A 20,801-nucleotide genomic window follows, 5' to 3' on the forward strand; every position below is an offset into this window, starting at 1 on the left:
GCAAAGAAGACAGAGCCAGTCTCTTTTCAGTGGTGCCCATGGACAAGAGGCAATGAACATAAACTGGAACACAAGAGGTTCTGTCTCGACATCAGGAAGCACTTTGCTACTGGGTGACAGAGCACTGGCTCAGTTTGCCCAGAGAGGTTCTGGAGTCTCCGTTCTTGGACGTCTTCAGAAGCCATCTGGTCATGGTCCTGGGCAACCTGAGTGTCCCTTCTTGAGCAGGGGTTTGGACCAAATGACACCCAGAGATCCCTTCCAACCTCAACCATTCTGGGTTTCTTTGATTCTGTGAATTCCTATACTTGAAATAATTTGTTAGCTTGATCCTCCTTGTTACAGAAAATCTGTTAATAGGTAGATATTTCTTCTGTCCTCTCCCTGAATGATATTATTGCCATTTGCATTTATAGCTGGTGTGTGCTGGCAGTCCTATTATGTCTGTAGGGCTTGGCAGCCTACTGTGTTTTGTGTGCCTTGTCCATTGATCAGTCACAGGATTCACAGTCACAGGTTGGAAGAAACCTCTGGAGATCACCGGGTCCATAGTCTGTCTCTGTCTTTCAAGCACTTTTCCATCAGCTTATTATACACACTGATAAAATCTCCACCAAGCCTTCTGTTCTCTGAAATGAACAATCCCAGCTCTCTCAACCTTTCTCCATATGATGGATCATCCCAGTCCTTAATCACCCTTGTGGCCCTTCACTGATGGCACTTCAGAAACTTCATGTCTTTCTTACACTGGGAAGCTGAATGCAATTCTCTAGATATGGCCTCATAACATGGATTTTTAACAAACTATTACCCTCTAATAATCTCAGTAAAAATTGTTACGACTTGAGAAGCAAGAAGGCCGACAAATTTTTTGTTAAATTGAATCAAGTCTGATTGAAAGTCAGGCTTACAACTTCATCTAACTCAGCAAGTATGCACTGAAAAGAGCAACTTCTAATGAAGCTACAGCATGAATTCCTCAAAAAGAGATAATTTCAGTTACATTTCTGCTATGAAGTAAGTATAAAGGTTAACATCTTTACCACTGATAAATAATGCGACTTCTGAAAAAGTTTGATTTCATCATCTGAAAGATTGTGTCTTTCTTTGTGTGGCACCTTGATTATATAGAATCTGGCACCATGGAGATGTCAGAAAGAAGCACTCAGGCACAACTATAATGCAAGTAAACATATAAGGAGTAAAAAAAGATAAAATAGTTAATACTAAGAAATATTCCCTTATATTTCATGCAAGTGTGTTGTTAGTTTTGTATTTTAAAGGAAAGACAGACTTTGTTATGATATCCTGAAACAATTTAGAGATCAGCTTTCAAAAAAATAGGTGTAAAAAGAAAGAAAACAGTTTTTTACAATAGAGAGCTTTGCTGGTTTACTAAAGTGTTGATTAGATCGTTTCTATTGTATGATTTTTACTGATGAATATAGGAGTAGAATTAATTTATCTGACAAATATTTGTCTATGTTTCATTAAGCTGTCCAATAAAGAAGTTACATTAAGAAAAGCCACAGTAGATGACAAAAACATCAGATCAGATATCTGTTTTCTGAGAATAGATAATTTTGATTTATTCACATAGAGATACAATACGTGAGGTATCTGTTCATATCGTGATGTCATACATATTGGTTTTGGTAATGGAAAATTTATTTCTGATTTTGTGGAACACAAACTCATATTTTCAATTGTGAATTTACTACCCTTACCTTTTGCAAATATCACAAATATATTACAGCTTTCCTCTCATATATTTCCAGTAGCATAATCGTCTTCAGATGATAATTACTTGGAATCTATACATTTTCCTGTTAGTTTTCAAGTCTATCCTTCACGTAGAAAAACATTATACTAAAAAAATAGTTTGTTCACAGTAAGAACTTCCTCACCTTAAAGATAATGAAGGGATTGAAGCAAGACAAATATGCTCTGCAGAACCCAGATGCTACAGAGAAGAGTTGTGGCTTTGAAATAGATGGCTCCTGCAGACTGTTGTTCTAACAAGCTTCTAATAACTAGAATGTGGCAATCTGACATTTGTGTTTGAATTAACAGGAACAGCATTCCTGAATGGATATTGGAAATGCTAATTTGACATGGTTATGATATATAATAAGAAGACCAGAGGTAAAAAGATATTATGGATAGGTCTGATTTGGTAAGCTTTTCTTATTCCATACTTGCAAATCAGCACTTTAGGCTTCCTAAATGTCGTAACAGAAAAGGATGTTATGGATCAGTGATTTATTTCTTGTGGTATTGAATCTCTGTTTAGAGATACTGGTTTTACAAGAGTTCTGATCAGTTCATTCATGTAAAAATTTCCATTTGCATTCTAAATTATCCTTCTGCTGTAAGTAACAAATCAATTCATAAAAATTCAATAAGAAGAAATCTAAGTGGGTCTGGAAGGCTAGCCTCACTAATCCTAATATTGATGCAAATGTATATATATTTATACTATAGTATCTTTATTTGGACTTACTTGCTCTAAGTATTTACTTCTTAAAGATATTTTCATACAATTTTTGGACAACCTTATGTTTTAGGGAAAAAAAGCAACAACAACAAAAAAAAAACAAACCACAAAACAAAAACAAAAGAAAACAACAACAACAACAAAAACCAAACACCTAATTTCCAGACATTGTTGTGAAATCAGAGGAACATATTTTTTTCCTCATTTAAAATTACGATTGTGATCTGTGATTTTCTGTATCTGAGTATTAAATGGAAGGGTCAGGTACAAAGTCTATTGAGCTTGTACAGAGATGACTAGTAAGTAGTGTCTGAACTAATGGCACTGCCAATATTTTTCCTTATTCTCCCCTGGCATTTAATTAGTCCTTTCTCCACCCCACTTTAGTAAATGTTGATCTCTGAGGTTCCTCAGCAAAAAATGTTCTTCAACTGGCCATCCTAATTCACTATTACAGGATCTTCCTCATCAGCAGGAGAAAAAAATCTCTCAAAAATATTAGGTAGACATTAGTAATAAATAACAATGATATACCCTAGTATATCAAAGGACTTCTATAATTGTGTCATGGGCAGAACAGTTCCTGTGGATGGCCAGCAATGGCTAACAAAATACACTAATGACATTTGGCATGCTTGATGGCTTGTTACATACACCCAGAGGCACATTTACGGAGACTTTTCATGAAGTAATGGTCTAAAGGCAGACAAATCAGGGAACACACTTGATTCACAAACAACCACCAGAAGACAGGTGCCACCAGAAGCCTAAACAGGCTTGTAGGTTAAACTTGCAGTGGACAGAAATATAATTAGAACTTCAACATAAAAATGAATTTGTGAAAAATGAGTTGTCTTCCTTCCTTTTTTTGCAACATATATATACACACATATATATATTCTGTATATTTGTGGCTGTTTGATAAGATACTTTTGTTTATGAAGAATGACAAGATCTGCTGTTAAAAAATAAAGAAAAAGCTGCTTCTTGTGTGCTTTTGGAACAGACAGTGAGAATAACTTCAAGGCTGCAAATGAGTCTCTTAAGATTTCAGAATAAGAAAGGCTAGAAAAGTCCAGGGTTAGAAATACACAAATCTTTTTTTTTAGGCCAAGATTTCCAAGATTTCCTGTAACATAGCATGATATTTCAAGAATAATGCACAGGTGATATTTCAATGTGGCTGGTATGAATGGAGGTATAAGTACAGGGAAAATAAGGAACAGACCATGAAGCGTAGAGGCTTAATGCTTTGTTTGTAATCAAACACTAGTGGTCTAGTTTGATGTTTCTAACAGTGATGTAAAACATAGGGTAATCTTTGCCTATTCCTTACTTTGGAATTCCCATGTACTAAATACCTCCAAAGCAGACCAGCTTCCCTGGGATGGCTGCCAACACTGTGAATACAGCTTACTGTAAATCATTTGGTGCCAATAATACACAAAAGGCAATCACTGAAAGTGAAGGACACCATCAGAAAATTTAGCACAAGCACCAGATCACTACAGCAACAGTGACTGAGGGATATATGTATTTAGAGCAAGAGCTAAATGACAACTGCAAAGCAACTTCTGCAGTTTGTAGAATGTTTTTCAATAGTTCCAATAATTTCAGATGCCTGTAGGCAAATTTATTTAAATTTTGTATGATATCTTCAGGATCATTAAGCAGGAATTCAAACAGAGGTGTAGCCTGATTTGCTGATGTGTTAGTGACAGGAAGATAATTTTGCTGGACTAATTTGTTTGTGCACAAACATGTTGGGAGATATGATGAAGCCTACAAAACTGCTGCATTATGTCAGAATATATCTTTTATATCAGAATACAAGATACCAGGTGAAGAAATTAAGAAGAAATTAAGAAAGGGGTAGACCCCAGAAAATCTTGAACTGTTAGATGTTTTGGCTTTTCAAAATAAAATGCAGTAGACAGTTGTCAGAATAATAACCTGCAACATACAGAAAGCAAAAGCAGCAAGGCTGGGTTGATAGAACAGAAGAGCAGGATTTTTCTCGTTATCAGACTCAAATGTAAACTGAATACAAATCCTAAAAATCTTGCTACATTCTTTCTGTAACATATACAACCCTCTTCCATACATGGAATATTACCACGGAGCTAAGCAGACTTCTTGCACATATGAAAAAGAAGTTTGGCTTGTATCTACTAAGTTTCCCATATCATGCATTTTTTCAAGACCCTTTGACAGGGAACATCCAGTCATAGTTCATTAGTACAGTTTTTCATTTTGTGAGTTTCAGTTAGATATTCTTATTTTTCCCTCATCTCTATATTTAATAACTTGTGAATGATTCACAATTACAATTTTTGTACCCCTATAAATTTTAAAAAAGATAATAGAAATGACCAAATTTCCATAATAGAAGACTGTCAAAATAAAGTGCTTATATAAATGTTAGGTTGTTATGCAGTCAAATAAATAAATTCATACACAAAGAATAGAAGATCTAATCTGTCTCAGTTAGAAAATCTAGTACGACAGAAGCTTGAATCTCCAACTCTTAAATGGTTAAGATATAGGTTCCCTATGTGCAGATAGGGAAGCCATTTCAAAAAAGTAGCCTTTAATACATTTAAGTCTGCTAAGCCTCTGTGCTACTACTTGGGAGCAGAGATATCTCACTTAACTGCATCTTACTGATCTTACTAATATGTTGTGTGCAACATTTTCATATGCCACACAGCTTTGCATCATAGAGCAATAGCCTTAAATAATCTCTTAGCTCAATGCAAGTTTTCCTAGGTTAGCATTTCATTTGGTATGAGTCTGAACATGATATCATGTTCCTATTTGAGATCTTAAGTCTCTGAGATCACCTCTACTTGCCTTTCTCTCTTTCATCCTGTCCTATTAGAAATGTTTCTGATGTTTCATGGTAACCTACGAAATAGGTTATGCCCCTTATACCTGCCCTAAGTCTGCCTTAAAATGGTGCACCAACTTCCTGCAATGATCTGCTGAGCTCAGAGGAACAGTGTAAATGTAATATTCTAGAATCAGAAGACAAAATAGTCTATTTCCTTTGATATTTATTTATTTATTTTAAATAGTTAGAAATAATTTATTTTTTTTTCCTTTAAATATAGAAATGACTAAATAATGAGATAAGTCCATTTTGCTGGATTTTGATTTTTTACTCCCTAAAGAAAAAAGCAGGAAAAGAAAAAAAAATGGCGAGTTTTTAGAAGAAGCTGCTGTGAATGTAATCTAAAAGACAGACCTAAGAGGAAAGATGGCATTAAGTCAAAATAAATAAAAAAATAAATACACATCACTTAGAGAAAATTGTTTTATATTTCTGAACAGTGGTGGATGTAAAATGTTTGCCCCAGCAGGCATCCTCCAGTTGTTCTATGGAGTAGAAGGTGATTGGAAGATAACTCTGTCCCTTCTAATGAAGGGCAAATGGCATCAATTTAATTTTTAATATGGTCCTTAAAGTAATCTTCATTTGAAGGGAAAGTGTGCATCTATGTTTAAAAATAATAATAATAAAGCCTCTCAAAAAACAAATAAACAAAAACAGCCCACAGATTTTTTTTGTTTGTTTGCTTGCTTTGTATTCATCAGAAATGTTCACAAATACCCCCCTTGAACTATTTTTTTTTTTTTATTAATGTATCCTTTTATACCAGAATCTTTTAGAACAGCGAATGTCAATGCATGTATGAAACATGTCTTAGCATTTCTTATACTGTACATGATGTCAGAGCTTCAGTTGACTGAATTTCATGACTGCCTTCGCTAAGACTATGGCATGACTGACTTTCCAATGAGTTCCTATTCCATCCCCATGCGACTGTGGAAGGACTGCTTGAGATTCATGGAAAAGATGCAAAGGAACATAAGCCTATGCAGGTTCATGACTCAAATGAAATGAGGGCAATTTAAGTGACCAGCCAATAAATACACCACTGGCGATTTGGGTAGAAATATCTGATGGATGGACTCTTCTCAAATTCTATTCCTGAACTCTACAGCTACCCTATACTTCAGAACCACCACTTTCTAGAGTGTAGATTATTTGTTGCTGGTACAGAAAAATCTATAGTATGTCAAATGTGAGGGTAAACTTTGTTGAATCTTATCTCTCCATAGGAACCACTACAGCAACTATGTCAACAGGGTTATTCATACTTGACTTTTTAATGTAAATTAGCTAAAACAATTTTTTCTCTCTGCTGCACTCAAGTGGCACTTCTCTGCAGAATGCAGTGGTATCAGAATTCAGATTCCAGTTTGCCAGAGGCTTACTTACAGTAGTGACTTTAAAAATTAATTATTGTCCCATATATTTGCAACATGGACAAGAACTCCATGGTTTGTTCAAAGGCATTAGATTTGCCTGTGTTGAACTTAATAAAGTGTAAAACAGTTTAGGTAATGAAGAAGTTGTTAACATCAGATTGTGACTAATTTTCAGTCTGCTACTGGGAGAAACAGCATTAGTTCCCATGCCAAAACCTATAAATCAGTGTGATGAAAAGGTAATTTTTAGACAAGTGTTCTCAGCAGAAAATGAGGATAAGAGAGTAAAAGGGAGAACATTCTCCTTTAATATAATTCACCAGAAAATGTCTCTAGAAATTGAGTAGCTCAGCGGTTTTGAAATTCTCCTAAAATCAGAGCTAAGGAAGGTCAACTGTCAAATTATTGTAAACAGCTGACAATTAAGGGGTGTCTACAATGCACTGAAACCCCTCTGCTAATTGTTTTCTACATTTTAAACATCTGGACCTTCTGAGACTTTTTTTTTTTGAGAATGGATTGTTTATTTGCAAACTAATTTTCATCAGCTATCATAAAAAGCTACAGTGCCAAACACAGGTTGACATAACTGCTTTTGGATTTTATGAAATATGAAATAGTTTTTACTAATACTTAGAAAACAATAAAAGTCAGCTGTCTTGTTCACATTACCAGTGAATGTGATTAGAATTAAAAAAAAAAAAAAAGGATTAGCCAAGTGATGCCTTACATATTTTTAAACTAAACCAAATTAAAAATTGTAATGCAGAGAAACTGAATTGCTGTTGCATAATAGGTGGTTCAGATGAGTATGGGGTTCCCCCCCTAGCAGTTTTCTGACCAGTCTACATGTTTAAACATTATAATCCTCCCTTTCTCTCATTATTGGATATAAAATCATGCTTGCTATGGTGTTAAAGCAAGTAAATAAAAATAAAAATGTTTAGAAAAACAGAATCCCACACCCCTTTATTCTGCTACAGAAATCCTAAAGGGCTACATTTGGGGGAAGGGCAAGAAGAAAGAGAATACATCTGTGGTGCATGTGCAAGCCTCTTTTTAAAACAAGTTTCTTCCACAGATGAAAAGCTGCAACTGCTACAAGGAAATCTTAACATGAAGAAGTAAGCTCTTCAGTTATTAAATAAATAAAGCATGAAGTATTGTTAATTTTTTTCACTTTCAAAGTAAAAAATAAGGTAGCACTAGGCCTTTTGGAGGAAGAGTGAAAAAGGATTGCTGAAAGATGAAGAAATCAGAGGCTTCAGTGACCTTTAGAACTTTTAATTCAGGCTCAATAAAATAAAAAGATTTAAGCAGACTTTTCAAAATGATCACAAGATCGGAACAAGGTTTTTGATCACCTCTTCCTGATAACAGGAACCCATGTCAAGCAACTGGGTTTTAAAAGTCCCTGTGCCCCTCAGTCCTCACAGGCAAAGTCAGAGTTCTTCAGTAGTGGTGAGATTTTTTTTTCTTCTTTTCCCTCAAAATGCACCTGTGCTTTTCTATAAAAATCAACAATTTGCTGGAAAGCCAATGAGGAGTTGCCCATTTGGACAAAGCACCAGTTAGAAAGGTCTTTTGGTTCAGGACAGAGTTTATCGACCTGCGGGTGGAGACCTGTCTGAAACAGCATTCATTCATTTCCACTATTGCAATAGCAAAGCTCCAGTTTCAAGCCACATCTCTGCATGGAGCAAAGGGGGTGTAGTTTGAGTCTGCCAGGCCCCACAAATAAAGAAGGCCACTGCTGTGGCCATCCACCCTGGGGAAGTCAGCACAAGCAGAGAGGGAACTTGAATATTTTTCTCCCATATCCTCTTAAGAACACTAACCACAGGTTGTTGGCTATTTCTTTTTGAAGAAGAAGGTGAAAACACTTCCCAGAAAAGCTCTAGCGCACAGCAGTTTTCTAGACCTGGCCATTTCATTAAAGACTAGAGTGGACTGAAGGTTTTGAAAGCTTGACCGATCCTCTCAGCTTTGATGATGATATATAGCATGAACTTCAGTCAACATACTCACGTTGCATTGCTTTTTGTTTCCATGCTATCAGAGAAGATATATATTTGGCGGTGGATATTATTATAACAGCTATAGTTTCATGGTTCAAAGAGACAGGATGTTTACAGCCTTGCTACATGAAAAATACCTTGTGATACATACAGATCAGTGTATTTTGGTCCCTAGGCAAAATTACCATTTCCCTGTGGTTTATCAACATTTTAAATTATTACTTACATTGCTGTGTCATTGAAGCAGATTATGGTCTATACTGAATGACTGAATGCAAAAAGATCAGTCCCCTCTGTATTATAAATATATGCACTTTTGAAGATGCTACCACATAAACTAAAAATTAACCGTGAGGTTGTGATTTCAGATAAAATCTGGTAAACTTTTTTTTTTTTTTTTTTTTTTTCTCATGAGAAAAGAGGAGAGAAAGGAGGTGATGGAAGGAAAGAATGCATCACAGTTTCTGAGGAGCCATCAAAAGCAGCTAGACAGTACCTCAACTGTGAGGAAGCTGTGGAAAGCAGTAGTATAAAATAGGTTCTTATAAAGGCTAATGAGCCTAAAATTTGATCTAGCTAGTGAAGAGGAGTGTTTATAAGACCTGAAAGCTCAGTGGGTCTGATCTTTCAGAGATATAAATTGATGGAGTCCTATTAATCTCAGTGGAACCATGCCATTTTACACTCTCAAACTCCAGTCCACTTTGAATCTTCTTTTTATCTTTCAGTGGTTCTGCTTTTTAAAGCAGTCCTACAAAAAACAAAGCAACTGTGAACCTGAGGAATTTGCTTGGTACATAAATACATTCCAGTTTTATCTTTCCAGCTGGGACTTCTAGTTTGTTCAAAAAAAAAAAAAAAAAAGGATTATTTTTTTTAACAAACAAAAAAAAACCCTCAAAAATCAGAATAATAGAATTTGAAAATATTCTCTAATAATTCTACAGTAGTTTATTTTCCACTTCATCTAGTCTTGTAAGGGCATTTTCAATGTACTGACAGAGAGCTTTTTAGTATCTGTGTCCTCAGATCTACTACAGCAGAAAGGAACTCACCATGCTCCAAATCCTCAAGAAGGCAAAGCTCTCTCCTATCCTTTGCTGATGTGTGCAAATTCTCCTTTCTTAATCAGGACTAATTATTGTTTTTCTGGCTGTCTTACAGTCTTCTAATGGCCATGTTGATTAAAATGGAGATACACTGCCTAATTAAATTTATGATGGCCATTCTGATGCCACTCGAACATTGTTATTAATAGACACTCAGATATTACAGCAGTGTGAAACCGAGATGCCTATGAATAAGTCAGACAGAGCCAAGTCATATCCTAGCATTTGAACCAGAAATGGGCAGTATCCTGTTTCAATATGGTTATCAGTTAGCACAAAGCCAGAAGTATGCTAGGAGACTAATGGAAAGCAGAGAACCCCACTTTCACAAAGATGTCATGCATCTGCTTTCATCTCTCCCTTGACGTCTGTGTGAGCTCTCCCCATCTGCCCCAGCAGGATGATATGCAGGAAGTCCTTATTCTACCTAACCTTCTCAGAGGCTTAAGGCTAAGCATAAGTGGCAAACTGAGTGAAAGGTGAAACCAAACGTCAGATGTGCCCATATTTCAGTGTGCATCTGCATACATAGTGAAGCTCACAGCACTGCTACACCCTCAGTTTCTGGTGGAAAGTGGTGCTCTTCTACAGAAATACTAAGCAGATGCTGTCCTCTGGGACTGTCTAAGCAGCACCCTCAAGTCTATACCAGGCTTATAATACATAAATTGGAAAACACCTACATGCTCTGGCTGACAGCTGAATGCCTGGGAAAGTGCTAAGGCATTTCATGTCAATAAATGTTATTTTCTAAAGCACAACAAACACCTAGGAATCATCATCTCTCTTTCCAAGGGATAAGTACTTGCACATTAATGGCAGCTCTGCCACCCCATATTAGCAAGTGTAAAACAGGCAAACCCCAGAGCTTAGCCAGCCTGCACAAACACTGCAAAACCTGAGCTATGGGAGAAAGGTTGGAACGGGAGAGAGAAAGAGAATAAGAACATGAGTGTATAGACCCTTTCTTTCTGAAGGAATAATGGTTAATTTCCAAAAACAGCATAAGCAATTACATGGTAGCTCAATATCATCCTTCAGTTCTCTAGTTAAACATGAGGTTTCTTAATTTCACTTTTACAGATGTGCATTTCTCTGAGCCATCTCTTAGTTGCTGTGTATTCAGTCAAAACATGCCTACCTCCCACTTTATTCTTGGAAAGGTAGTGTTTGTCCTTTCCAAAACCTCTTTGCTACATCCAGATGGGTTAGTATCATCAACTTTGCTCTGAACGACCACATAGAGAATGATATACAGGTCCTGACAACAGTTGCCCCACAAGTGTGTTTATGCCTCCATGACAATTAGCTAAACTTAGTTTGAGGGGAGATTCTGTGCTGTTCTTTTAAAAACCTTACACTGCTGGCATTAACACACGCTGCAGTGAGAGATTAGTTGGTGAGTTTTCTCATACCAGGAATTTTTGTGGGTAACTAGTATAAACCTACCAGCTACAGAAAAAAATCTCTCTGCAACTATCTTCTGCTAAATATTTGTTTCCTATTTCTAATATAACATACCCAAAGAAAAATAAATGTTGCTGTTTGTGTCTGCATGCAAGTCTTCTTTACCTAAACTATAACAAATTTGTCTCTCTATGTGACTGAGAGAATCCTAACTGCTCAACCCCCACCTACTAAGAGGGAGAGATCATCAGCTATGTTTATCCATCCAGGCAACCTGGATGTCTTATTTGGCTGGATAGCAAGCTAGCAGAAGCATATCATATACCACCATGAGACTATGCGGCTTAAATAAGTAGCTAAACTCAGTTCTCATCCATCCTCACTCACAACTCCCACTGGGAGTAAGAACGGAATAAGAAAATAACTCAGTTGGGCCCTTTCATTAGTTTAATTTCTATAGTTCAACACTGTTTACGTAATAGCTATAGAATTTTCAATTTCTATGAACAGAACAAATGAAAAATGTGCGTTGAAATCACAGCATCATTGGACTGCACATGCCACACTATTAAATATGTGCAAGAGAAGTACTTAAATCATTTAATCTTTGCTTTTTGTGAATTGTCCCTGCACTAAATTTTTCACTTAGAAATTTGCTGTTGAAGTTTGGCTTATGGAACTGCCCTCTCTTCTATCTGATCTGGCTCTGATTTCTTAATTTTCTATTTTAAAACTGGTGGCCTTAAAACAGATAATAATAAGCCCAGGTCTGAGCATTGTGTACTCTAGCAGTGTACCTTCTGAATCCGACATAGGATTCTACATAGATCCGACATAGATTTCTACAGGAAAACAGAACCGAAAATTTCAAAGGATTAAATACTGTTTTTAATGCAATTTTATTGGGATGCTGCTGCAGTAGGTATAGTAGTAAAAATACAATTTTAAAATGTTCTAAACAATTTTCAGTATGTCAAAAGAATTCTTTTGCTAAATTATCTTTCAGATACATTAATAAATTCAATAAATTTACTTAAATAGAACAAATACAACCTACCTCCTTAGTATTTACACAAAGTTAAGACTTCAGACTTGTCAAATACTTGCAACTATCAGAAGACAGATTTTTTGCTTTTCCACTCATTTACTGAACCAAAGGATAAGTTTACCAGCCCCACTTTTCTGAGTGCCTATAAGGGCCTGGCTTTACAGCGATCATTGCCTAGATAGCTACACCTCATGTTGGTCACAGAAAGAAAAAGCATCAGAACTATTGAATTGCTTATGGATACAGAGGCTGCATGTCTGTGTGTCCCAGTGACCCCAGGGCATAAACTCTAAATAACATCAGTTCCACATCCTGAAGCGTATGGCTGGAAAGTGCCGTTTTCACACTGAATGTAAAGCCAACATTTGACTGAAAGTGTAAAAACTGATGTTCCTGCAGGGGTATGCTTGTTTTCTGGCCAAGGAACAAGAAAAATGAATACTGTAATTCTAACACAGAGAGACCCATCTTCCACCCAATATGGTTGTGGGAGGAGGAATACTGAGCCATCATTTCATTACAAAACACTTAATTTTGTTCTGGCAGCTGGTAAGACCCCAGCTGTCCCTTTCACTTTCACCCTGTGACAAACACATGGTGAGCTGTAAAATTTCAAGCACTAAAATGGAAAAAAAATGAACAATAGCGAGTTGCTAAAATGCTCATTTACATGGGAAGTCTCTCTGGCTGCTCCAAATTACCTGCTTTTCTGCAAGACAAACTGCATCTAGAGCTTTTGGCCATATATTTATGAGATTAAATGACAGATTAGGTTTTAAATGACAGATTAGTTTTTAAACACTTCATATGATGAAATGAAGAGGCATCAGGCCTTAGTCTTTTGTTACCAATGACTTGGTTAGTAGCTGACATTTCTGCTTCAGACAGCTCTCCTTCGGACAAGGAAAATACCAGTGCAAGAGATTTTATTTTTTTTTCCCTATGAGACTGAAAAATTACAAGAAAACCATATATATGTCAATTTTCAGATGGCTTCTCATTAAAATATGCTTCAACTATTGGTAGAAGAACCATTGGGTGAAGAATTTTCAGTCATTGTATGACTGAATGTCTCAGTTATACTTGATAATTGTAACGAAGACACTGGAAAATCAGTCTGCTTCAAAGACCTACCTAGAGGTCTGGTAAGGGCAAGCTGAGAGCTGGATTTCAGAAGGGAAAGCATTTAAATGGGGAGGTAAGGGAGAAAACAGCTGTTGCTATATGGTATATTTATATACTAGGTTACAGAATTAAAGATTGCACAGTTTAAAAGTGATCTGCAGTACACTGACTTAGACTCGATAGAATATGCATTACTCTCCTAGAATCACTAGAACTTCACTGGTGACAACTCTTGTCCACCCTACAGAAATAACCTGAGAAATAGCAGCCATTTATATTGCATGAAACTTTTGTAATACAAACTCTTTTTGACACAATATGACTCCAAATGATACTAAGATTCTTATCCGCTACAGAAAGGCCAAACTTAAATTGTATTTTGTTCTTGATGTTGAACGGAGAATGTTCAGAGAAAGCACTGCAGAGAAACTTTCATTAGTAAAGTAGAAAAACAGTGTCATTTCCTCAGTCCAGTTGGCATATTTACTATTTGTATCACTAGTAATTGTTGTTACTAAATACAGATTTCAGAGGTACAAAAGCTAAGCTTCTCTCAGAAGAAGATTTTGTTTATCAAAAAGGTAAATGATTTAATTCTAGGAAGTGAGAGTAAATCAATGTCTTACAGACTGTTATTTGGAAACTTGGATATCTTCATGTAGCTATAAGGTTGTTCCTTGCAGAACAGAAGACAGTCCCTCTAGATTCAGGGTTTCCTTTGATCAAATTTACTAATTAATCATTGAACAAATACTGTATTAACCTTTCTAAACTTGGAACTAGAGAAGCAAAGCTTTAGTTTTTAAAATCAGCTGGCATTTCACATGAGATTTGGGGAGGGCTGCAGAGGACAGAATGGCACAGGGATTACAGAATAATAGCTCAACTAACAAAGCTTGACTTAGGGTTGTTGGGTGACATGAAAAAAAATTGTCTTTAAGTACCTCAAAACAGATGTGGCACTAAAGAGTTGGCACTAAAGAGTTTATCTGTGACAAGCTTCTTTGTTTCTGCAGCCATCAGTGAAGATACAGCAAAGGAAATGGAGGAGCTGCAGTTATGCATTTGCAATACACAAAGTCCTTGTTTTCCCACTAGGCACTGCAGAATAGCAATTGTCCATTCACAGCACATATCACATCCTCTGCATTTCAGAGCTAATATTTTTGCAGTCCTTAAGCTAGCACGTTTGAGCCTAGTATGCCTAATTTTTGTAACCCTTTGAGGTGCCTTGCATGAGGTAGATGTACTTATTTTCTGTTCTTTGTTATATGAATAGTTTTATCAGGTATAAATTTTAAAGTTAAACTAAAAGATTTTCACATCGTAGACAGTTTATATCTACAGTAGCATCTAAAACAGAGCTGTCTCATTTCAAAAACTGGGAAAATACGAAGATTGCTAGTCACTGAGAAACCTTGTATTTTAATCTAATTAATCATGGACATTGGCTATGTTGTCTGAAATTGTTTTTAAGATCATTCACACACACACACACACACACACACACACACGAGCTCTGACAAGTGGCTCCTCCTCTTGTATGTTAGAATCACACTCCTGAAAACAATGTTAGTTTTATGCTAGCAGTTGCTTTCGCTTCCTGCAGCACACACTGTCCACTGTGCTGCTGCAATACTCATTCAAGGCAGATCAGTAGCTCAAATATGAATTGAACTTATATGCTGTTAAACAGACGTCAGGCTTCATTACTTCAACTTCCAATTAATTTCCACTTTTCTCTGGTTAAGTAGCAAAAGATATTTGACAACTTGTGTTAATATAAGCTGAGCAGCTCCCTCCCTCACATTGAGGATCTGCTCATAAGTCAAAGCTCAAGCTTCTTAATTTTAAACTTCAGAATCCAAACCAAGTAAAGCAGCGTAAGCATGTAGGAAAAAAAATGATGTGGTACATGTACTCCTAAATATGAGACTGACTTTCTTTCCTGCTTGATCTGTTTATTTCAAACTCCTTCTCTCTCTCTGCTCTAACTCTCAGATGAACTCACAGCACCCTCAGGATATGAATAAGTTTCTGCTATCTTCTGCCTTCATCTAAGCCAACCAAGTCGCAGGTATCCTCTCCTTCCATAGAGCAGTCAGAAAACACATAGAGAAAACAATCACACTTTCCTCAGCGGATCAGAAAGGACTACAATAACAGATTCTCTCTGCAATCTCTTTTTGCCATCAAACAGTTAAACCAACATAAGTTAAAATTCTCATCTAGTTTGAATAAAGAGAAAAAGGGAGGAAATTCAAAATCCTGTTGCTGTAGTAACAATCATCAGTAAAAATCTTTTCCAATAAATAATAGTATTCTTTCCCTCTCCCCCTCACAGTTTTAGTTCCCCTTCAGAAATCATCATGCTGACTCTTTTAGATTTGCTGTACATACCTCAACCATTAAACAAGACATTTAACCATAGTGGCAGTTCTGTGACCTTTGAATGCCGTGAAATCTCTAAGCGGTGCAGCTTGTTCATGAAGACTTGTACTGCAGAATCCAGTAACTGCATCCAGGATTAGGAATACAAGTAAGTAACAACAGCAACCAAAAAAAAAAAAAAAGGAAAAATAAAAGGAAAGGAAAACCTCCCCAAGTCCCCCAACCCAGCCAATAAAACCACCTTAAGAAGCAAAAAGAATCAGAAAGAGAGTGCACTTTTCTGCCAGTGTAAGGGCTGGGATAGAGCTGAGCTTGCTGCAGTCAGACTGGCTGTGTTAGCAAGCAGAAGGCCGTGCACGGCTGGGAGGTGCTGTCAACTGCCACAGGCAAGGGAAAGCAGACCAATCCGCTTCGGCACTGTCAGCTCGCTGGAGTGAAGCCTTTTCTGTTTATGTTTCCTCATTTCAAGAGTGACGTCAAAGGGTTTAGTTTTTCCTCTGCATGTGCTATTAATTTTAAACGACTACTATGGGAAGAATGTGGCAGTGATTTAGGCAGGCTACCCTACTAAAAGAAGCCAGAGTCATAATTTATCTGTCCTGGATTTAGCTTAGAAATATTTTATAATGAAAGGTACCAGGAAGATCCAAAATATTCACACAAAATGGAGATAGGCTATAAATATACATACAGAAATTGAAGTTTTCTTAAATATACCTAAGATATAAGATATTTCCAAGGGAGGCCTGTTATTTGTATGGATTATGATGCAAAATCAGACCTGATTCTGCCCTTTCCCTGAAGTAAATCAGGAACTGCTTGTCTAAATTCAGTGCTGCTACACCAGTGTAAACCTGGCAAAAGCGATAAGACTGAGACTACTGTACACATCCCTTTATCAGTCAGCACTAGCTAGATTGCAAATTAGCAAACTTCTTTCATTACTACGTCAGAGTAATGAAGGTCTGCTGCTCTGAGCAAACATCCGTTCAATCAACTGGTCGCAGTCCAGCACTGCTCTCCTTGCAGTTCTGCTGTGGACCACCCCAGGGGATTTATTGCATACCAGTCTGTGTCAGAAGGCAAGAGGCAATGGTAAAGCCTGGCTTCTTGTGTCACTGTATCACTGTCAGAAGAGAAGCTATACAGCTGAAATAGCAGGAAAGAAACAAGCAGCATGCCAAGGTCAATTAGCTCGGGCAAGAGAGGCCACACCAGCACAAGATAATTGACAGGAAATTGGTTAGTAACAATAACAGTTTAGTTATCTTCATCGTTTTAATATTATTGATTTGCTTTCCTAGGGATTCTTTTCAAAGAGATTGGCTTATGAGACATGGTTCGCTCCTATTGACTTAACAGTCTAACATTTAATTTTAAAATACATATAAGTGCTTTTGAAAGTGGATAGACTAAAAGCACTCAGTGATGGAGAGATCAGGTAAAAAACTAGTAGAAGTAGCAGAAGTTTCTCCAGGACAATACACTCATGACAACCAATTGATGCTATCAAACCTTGTACTGGAAAGACCAAATTTTTTAATGATATTTTCATAGAAAGGTCTGCTTGGGGTATCACTGCTAATGTAATCAGTTTCAGCAGAAATGCAAAGGGTTGTCATGCTGTAAATTCTGGCATAACATGTTAAAAAGTATTAAATATGTTAGAGATTTACAAAATCAATTAGAGCTCATTATCTTCATCTGACTGTACTTAGAGATCTGTATGAAGCAATCTGGAATGTATAAATAGCAATACTATCTGTAATACAAAGAAAATTATCATGTTTAACTTCAATCAGCATTGGTGATGGCACAGCTAAGTATTGCACTTTGGGAATTTCACTTCAGGGACTAGTTTGGAAACATCAGCTGAAAATGATATGGTTCAGTAGGATGGTTCCAGTGAGAATGATCAGATCTGAATAAGCTGATATCACTTAGACTAAAAAAAAAGTGGAGTTGATAACAGTTATTAACTATTTAAAGTTAAAAACAAAACCAACAAGCACATAAACAATATTAGCACTTATTCTTTGGCCTGGAGACATTACCTGGCCTTTAATCTCTTTTAGAAGCTTCATGACAACATATATGTAACTATATAGTAAGTCTCAAACTGTGTTTGGGCATTGCTTAGGAGAGTGCCAAAATTATGTTAGGGCCCACTCTTAAGCATTAAGGCATTATTATTACTATTAAGGCTTTAATAAGGTATTCTAAGTAATCGGGGTCCACCATCCAGGCTTGTGTTCTGGCTGTGTTTATTTTACTAGTACAGACATAAATAATTGGCAAAGAGGAAGGGAATCATTTTTTGTCCACATTCATTGTGGTTTGAACAAGTAGACTACAGCAAAGGGAAGTTGTTGGACATGGGAAAAACTAAAGGTAGGAGACTGAAGTACTGAAATAGATAGGCAGTGATATTCCAGAGTATCCAATTACTGGCTATTTTTAAAAGTATGGTTAAGCAAACATCTTTCACAAGCAGTTTTGGTTTAGGTATTACTTTTAAGTATAGAGACTAGGTGATTTCTCAATGTCTATTCCAATCCCCCCCCCCCCATTTTTTTTCCCCATCTTCTGCATTTTAGTATCAATCTTATTATTAATATTACACTGTGTTTTTTTGAGTCAGGGTCCTGGTATGTTCAAGGTCTACACAAAGTCTTAGACAGATACTGTCTCTCTCCTATGGAAGTTAAAGGATAACAGCCTCTGGGAATCACATGGCCCTCTGACAAAAAGTGGCCACTGTGTTTTTTGTGACGTAGATGCTTCTTGGGTGAAAAGGTAGCCTGGCTGCACTTAAGATTGCAGTCTACTTAGAGAAAGACAATCTCAAATGAGTACATGTATGCAGTGATGGAAAACAGAAAAACAGAATGCATGTCTGTGTACAGTGTTACAAAGAATTTGGTTTCATCAGCATAACTGCATGCTTCCATGATAGGATGGGAAGGACTGTTGAGAAGACATGGGCTCAATCTCACAAAGAAAGAGAGAAATGCTTTAGCACAGTTTTAGTAATCCAATCAGATAAGCACTAAATTATCTGGACAGGCAGGTGACATGTCTGTCAAACAAACCTGGCACACGGAGGCCTAGGCAAAAAAATGGAAAGTCTATGATTTTTTATCAAAGGTCCTAGGAAGAAGAAGAAGAAAAATAAAGTGAACCAACTTATGCTCAGCCTAGATGTCTTTATATAAATGTAAAATGCATTGATATGAATAGAAGGAGCTGGAAACCTTAATGCAAGATTAAAATTACAACTTAATTGACATAACAGAAACTTGATAGGGTACAGTCATGTGAATATGTGACCAGAATACTAATATCAAAGAGCACAACTTGTTCAGGAACAACAGGAGGGAAAAAGGTGAAGGAGATTATGCTATGCATCTCACTCAGATAGGTATTCAAAATGTGGGAGAACATGTACTGAAAGTCTGAGTGATAATACAAAGGGAAAGAATATAGACATTGTTGGAGGATCTGTAGCACATCCAGGAAGATCAAGTGGATAACACTTTTTCTTAGCAATTAACAGGATAGTCTAATGCACAGATTTTGGCCATAAGGGGAGATTTTAATCATGCAACTCTTGAAAAAAGAGCTGAGCTAGGCACAGACAGCTTGGTTCATTCTCTCTAGAATAAGTGTTCAGAGCACATTTGGGAATCCCACAGATTTATGTGCCTGCCTTTCTAAGTAATCCTGCTTGACTAAGTAATTTATTTGCCTTCCTTTTATAGTCCTGATTTAGCACTGGAGGCACTTTACAGGTCTTTAGTGATTCTCCCTTCTTAGCATAGGTGGCACACCAAGACATTTCCTACCATGGGATGGCATTCCTCTTCTCAAACCCTCAACAGTCTAACACACCCATCCATCACGGTCTTTAGAAAGGAACCTGTTTTTAGGGAAGCTGCTTAATCTGCCTCACCCAAAACACACTTCTTATAGACAGACATACTACGTGAAACCTAAAGAAAATAAATACATCCAAGAACCAGTAACAACTGTATTTGAACAGAATAGGATGGCTGGCACTGTGTGTGGACAAAGATGCCTCCTTCCTAAGATACCTTCCACTTTCTTCCTTCCTTTAGTTCTACCTTGGGCATCTTTATGAAAGGCTTGAGCATGGGACCATATATTCTCTTCACACTGCTATCAGTGACATCTGAGGGAATTAAGCAGTTTCGGACTGTGAGAATAAGGAGTGGAAGAATCATAGAATCATGCATCAAGAAGAGGTATGCTTAGTAACCTGCTGCCATAGCTGAGAGAGTTCATGCCTGATTTTCCTTCCACGTGCCTCAGCTGTCCTGAAATTGGTCTGAATTGCAAGGTTGTAGATGTTATAGTAATTCCCAAAGTTATTGCTATTTTTCCTTAGGGCATGAACAAGTAAGTCTCAAGAGGCTGAAGACTCTGTGATCAAACTTGCCCTTCGTCTGTTGCAGCTTTCTTTGTTGTGAGACAGTAATGGTGAAGAACTAGTGTACAGGCACAGTCTGCTGTAGTCATGAAAACAGAAGGACAGGGTGGACAACCACAGTGGAAGAGTAGCATAAAGAAAGTTTATGTCTATCCCACTCTAGGAAGACGGATACACTACACTTGCAGATTAGTTTATATGCTACACTGGGTATGTTTCCAGTAGAAAACTTTTAAAGATAGATTTCTCCTTACTGAATCATGGAACGGTTCAATAGTGACTAGAAGAGAACATCCTATGACTGCTTGTTTACAAATTAATGCCCTCAGTTAGCTTTTTAACCTTGTTACAGAGGGAACGAATGATTGAGCACCCCTTGTTTAACATCTGTGGAACACACTCCCTTATATTTCTCTTCTTCACCTGGGATCTGTGCATTTTTTTCAGTGAATTCAGACAGTCTGATGTCTGAAGATGCTGT

At 36.9% G+C, this 20,801-nt stretch overlaps 1 protein-coding gene across 1 annotated transcript in view; it reads right to left on the reverse strand.

Annotated features, from left to right (window-relative positions):
- PDE7B (phosphodiesterase 7B) overlaps positions 1–16,297 on the reverse strand; it is a 175,853-nt gene extending 159,556 nt beyond the window's left edge. Inside the window, exons 1-2 of the mRNA XM_005014073.6 lie at positions 16,112–16,297; positions 15,880–15,994 (exon numbers count right to left, since the gene is read on the reverse strand). Coding sequence (XP_005014130.1) covers positions 15,880–15,900 — 21 coding nt within the window. The 5' untranslated portion in view covers positions 15,901–15,994; positions 16,112–16,297. The remainder of the gene's footprint in view (positions 1–15,879; positions 15,995–16,111) is intronic.
- Positions 16,298–20,801: the final 4,504 nt, after the last annotated feature.

The sequence above is a fragment of the Anas platyrhynchos genome, chromosome 3 (assembly GCF_047663525.1).
Source record: "Anas platyrhynchos isolate ZD024472 breed Pekin duck chromosome 3, IASCAAS_PekinDuck_T2T, whole genome shotgun sequence".
NCBI lineage: Eukaryota > Metazoa > Chordata > Aves > Anseriformes > Anatidae > Anas > Anas platyrhynchos.